Below are 3,802 nucleotides of genomic sequence, written 5' to 3'. Positions count from 1 at the left end.
TTTACTGTTTTGTACATTCTCTTTTCTTGGTGGAATCAATGCCTACACTGCCTTCATCTCCCTTCTAAAAGAAACAGCCTCGAGCCCTCTAGCAGAACGCCTCCGTGCAGGAGGTCACGCTTCGAAGAGGCCCCAGAGACAAGGACGTGTCCGCTCCAGTCGACTCTTCCCGATAGGCGTCACTTCTCTCGGCACCTACGCGGAAAGGCTTGGGAGAGATGCATTCTTAACAGCAGATCTGACCCAAGCACTTAGAAATTCCAGAGCGGTAAGCCCCTATCCCTACAGAATGCATCAATGGAAAGTATCACACACACATTCTTTAAAATTAAATAAAGGGAAAACGGAACTATTTTAATTATGGGAAGGTGGTAATGATATTCCAAAAGGGATGCACCAGCACATATTCCTGCAACAAAGGAACTTGTAAAAGAGGTTCACATACTTCCATCGCATGCACTGCATGGCTGTGGCCCTCCTTCTGCAGCTTTGTCCACAGTACAATCAGGCACTAAATCAAGCTCACGGTCACACTGCATTTCACCGCCAGAGGAGTTCCACATTCGAGAAGTGCTGTCCTCTTTCTGCCCGCTTCTCACAACCAGCAATTCTTCCATTTCTACTCTGCTCCCTTCCAGAGGAGTGAAATCGCCATGAAGTCCCTCCCCGCCATGCCCCTGGGGCACAGCGGGCTCACCAGCCATGTGAGAGCGGCGTCTCCCACCTGCGTGCGGGCCTGCTCTTCTGTGGGCGCCAGCCTGTTGACAAGGGCCTGGGGTCCCTTCGGCGGCACACGTTCCCTCCGAGGTCAGGCAAGCCCACGTCGTGTCTGCTGTGTCTTGTGGCGGTTTCTCGAGACTGGAGCTCATTTTTGCTGTTACGTCGGTCATGTCGACCGACCTGGGACTTCTACCAACGCAGGAGAAGTCAGCCATGTGCAGTATGTTTCTTCTCTCCGTCTGGGAAAGACCACCGCTGCGGCTCAACTGAGCCAGGCCTGCAGATGGCTGACATCCGGGAAGAAGAGGCTCCGAACTCCTTTCCCTCAGGTTATCAGGTGAGAAGTAATCATCGTAGGAGGACATGCCGCAGCCCGCAGTCTCGCCAGCAGGCCCAGCCGGGAGCGGCAGGGGGTGCCCCGACGTCCACAGCCGCACCCGCGGCCTGCCAGGCTGCCCACCGCACCTCTTCTTCAGTCTTTCTTCGGGGGGCGCCCCCAAGCTCTCCGACCGTCTTTTTCTCTTGGCTGAGGAACTCTCAGATCGTGACTGTCCCGAAGGACGGCATTTGGTTGCAGATAACATAGGAGACAAGCTGCATTTCTCGTCAAACACCATTCCGGCCGCTCCCTCGGACTGCTGCTTGGCGGGGGTGACCACCTCACCCGCGGGATCTCCTAGCCCACGAATCTCTTCTTTGGAAGGACTACCCATGGGCTTCTGAGGTGTTAACGGAGGGAGGCAACCAGGAGATGCTGCAGAATGGATGCTCCTTGTCTTCAGTGCAGGCGAAGAAACAATTTCATCCACGATTCCTCCCAGTGCCGCTTCCTGACTTCCACATCTCACCTTTCCACAAACATCGTCAAAAGATGAGTTCAGGTCACCAGCAAAGGATTCATCTGGAAAGTATTAATGGAGAATTAACTTTTTAAATGGTTTCAATTATTATATAAGTAACTTCCGGTTAGCTGATAAAACCATACTTCTTAAACACTGCTATTGGTTAAAAAGAGCACCGACCGCATCCTGGTTCCTCTCATTTCCACCTGAGGACACCTGTCAGGCCAGCATTTCTCACTAAAGAACCCGGCACTGAGGGGAGAGCATGAGGGCAGTGGGGAGCTCACCTTCTGAGCAAGCGTTCATACACATGTGCGCTCTCTTCCAGGAAGAGCATCCACACTCTGTCACTATATTCTCAGGAGGTCAATAATTCTAAAAGGAAAGAACTAATGCTACCAACTACGTCCAGTTCTAGCCTTCCACACGTCCTAGCCCACCTGACTCCCCCATTCTTCATGCAGGTCCTCACACCGCATTTATACTCAAAAGCGAACCAGCTGGGAGACCTTCAGGTTCGGACTTCCCACATTTTATGTATTTCTTGAGAATACTGCTGGGCTGCCACCCATCTCCGGAAAGCTACACACACCTCTCTACCTCCAGGCCTTGCCTTCACTCCACACTTTAATCTGGATCAGTTCTACTCAACACCCACCTCGGATGTCAAAACTCTCCAGATCTTCCCACTGCACCGGGTCTAGTCACACACATCCTCGTCCGTTATGCAGCACTCTGCTGCAAGTTCCCAAAAGCACGCGTCCTAGTATTAGTAGTATTCCTATCTGTCCCTCTCAGGCTAGATGGTCCCAGCGCACAGGCACTATTTTCTGGAATCTGAGGCCTCTAACCCAAAACTACTACAGGCTCTCCTTCTAAAGAAGAACGGAGGTAACCAGCAGGGAGCAGAGGGAAGCCCCTGGTGGGAGCGGCAATGACCCCACACCACGTCATGGAACGTGTCCAGTGAGGCACTAGAAATACAAGACACGTTTAGCGTAAGCAGCGGCATCAGTCGAGCACACTTTTCAACAAGCTGGCGAGCAAGTGTGCATGTCATGCAGCATCAATTCCGAGGTCAGACTGCCTAATTTTGAATCCCGGGCTGGCCACTCACAAACAACATCCACTTTTGCAAGCTGTTTCACCTCTCTGGCCTAGTTTTCTCATGGACACAATGGGGGTGACAATGGTAGTGAGAGAATTCAATGAGGCACAGCACATAAGGCACAAAGACCAGTGCCCAAGATGGGAAAAATGAAATCTGTGTTAGTTACTACCACTCGTGTCAAACGTACATAAAATAAGTGCATCAAGTAAAAAATAAAAAGACGAAGATTATTTAAGACAGATGAGTAATTTCCAATACACAACAAAGAGATTGTTAAGAATAAGCCACACTTGGGGCACCTGGGAGGCTCAGTGGGTTAAAGCCTCTGCCTCCGGCTCGGGTCATGATCTCGGGGCCCTGGGATCGAGCCTCACATCGGGCTCTCTGCTCAGCAGGGAAGGGAGCCTGCTTCCCTTCCTCTCTCTCTGCCTGCTTCTCTGCCTACTTGTGATCTCTGTCTGTCAAATAAATAAATAAAATCTTTAAAAAAAAGAATAAGCCACACTTGAACAGGAAGCTGCGATTTAAACTCCTGACACCTTCCTACCGTTTGTCATCTGTCACTGCTGTGGCTTTCAGATCTATGCTACCTATGTGGGCCCTTCTACAGGTGAAACTGAGTGGTCGTAGCACATTTCTCAAATGTACTCAAAGGAAAGCTATATAAGAAGGAAAAAATATCACTTGAACTGAAACTAGGGCTCCCAATTTAAAATGTATACATAATATAAAACCCTAATTTTACTCTTTCCAATGCTCTGCTTCTAGACAGCAATCCTGCCAGTTATCTTCTGCATCTCTACACACCTCACTGACCCTCCTCAGTCCCGTGTTCCATAGTGTCTTTGCCCATGGTGTGAAAGAAGCAGCTCTCAAACTGTTCTCAGTAATACAGTCTATAACATGCAATTTAGTACACAGAACATGATTTTTTTTTTTTTTTAAATGAGCAACTGAGTCTGTGCCAAGAAAGCAAATGCCTAGGAGAAAAACTACAGGGGCCAAGGGAGGTTTAAATCATGCAATGTCTCATGCCCTAACTGTACTCATGCAATGTCTCATGCCCTAACTGTACTCATGCAATGTCTCATGCCCTAACTGTAATCATGCAATGTCTCATGCCCTAACT

General features: G+C 49.5%; 1 protein-coding gene across 3 annotated transcripts in view; it reads right to left on the bottom strand.

The window, feature by feature from the left end:
* MCPH1 (microcephalin 1) overlaps window positions 1–3,802 on the bottom strand; it is a 238,384-nt gene that overhangs the window by 192,673 nt on the left and 41,909 nt on the right. For all 3 annotated transcript variants that reach the window (XM_059384224.1, XM_059384225.1, XM_059384226.1), the window contains one exon: window positions 446–1,621. In XM_059384224.1, coding sequence (XP_059240207.1) covers window positions 446–1,621 — 1,176 coding nt within the window. The remainder of the gene's footprint in view (window positions 1–445; window positions 1,622–3,802) is intronic.

Source organism: Mustela nigripes, chromosome 18 (genome assembly GCF_022355385.1).
Source record: "Mustela nigripes isolate SB6536 chromosome 18, MUSNIG.SB6536, whole genome shotgun sequence".
In the NCBI taxonomy this organism is placed as follows: domain Eukaryota; kingdom Metazoa; phylum Chordata; class Mammalia; order Carnivora; family Mustelidae; genus Mustela; species Mustela nigripes.
Note: the sequence above shows the minus strand (reverse complement) of the source record. Positions and strands in the feature narration are given on the sequence as shown.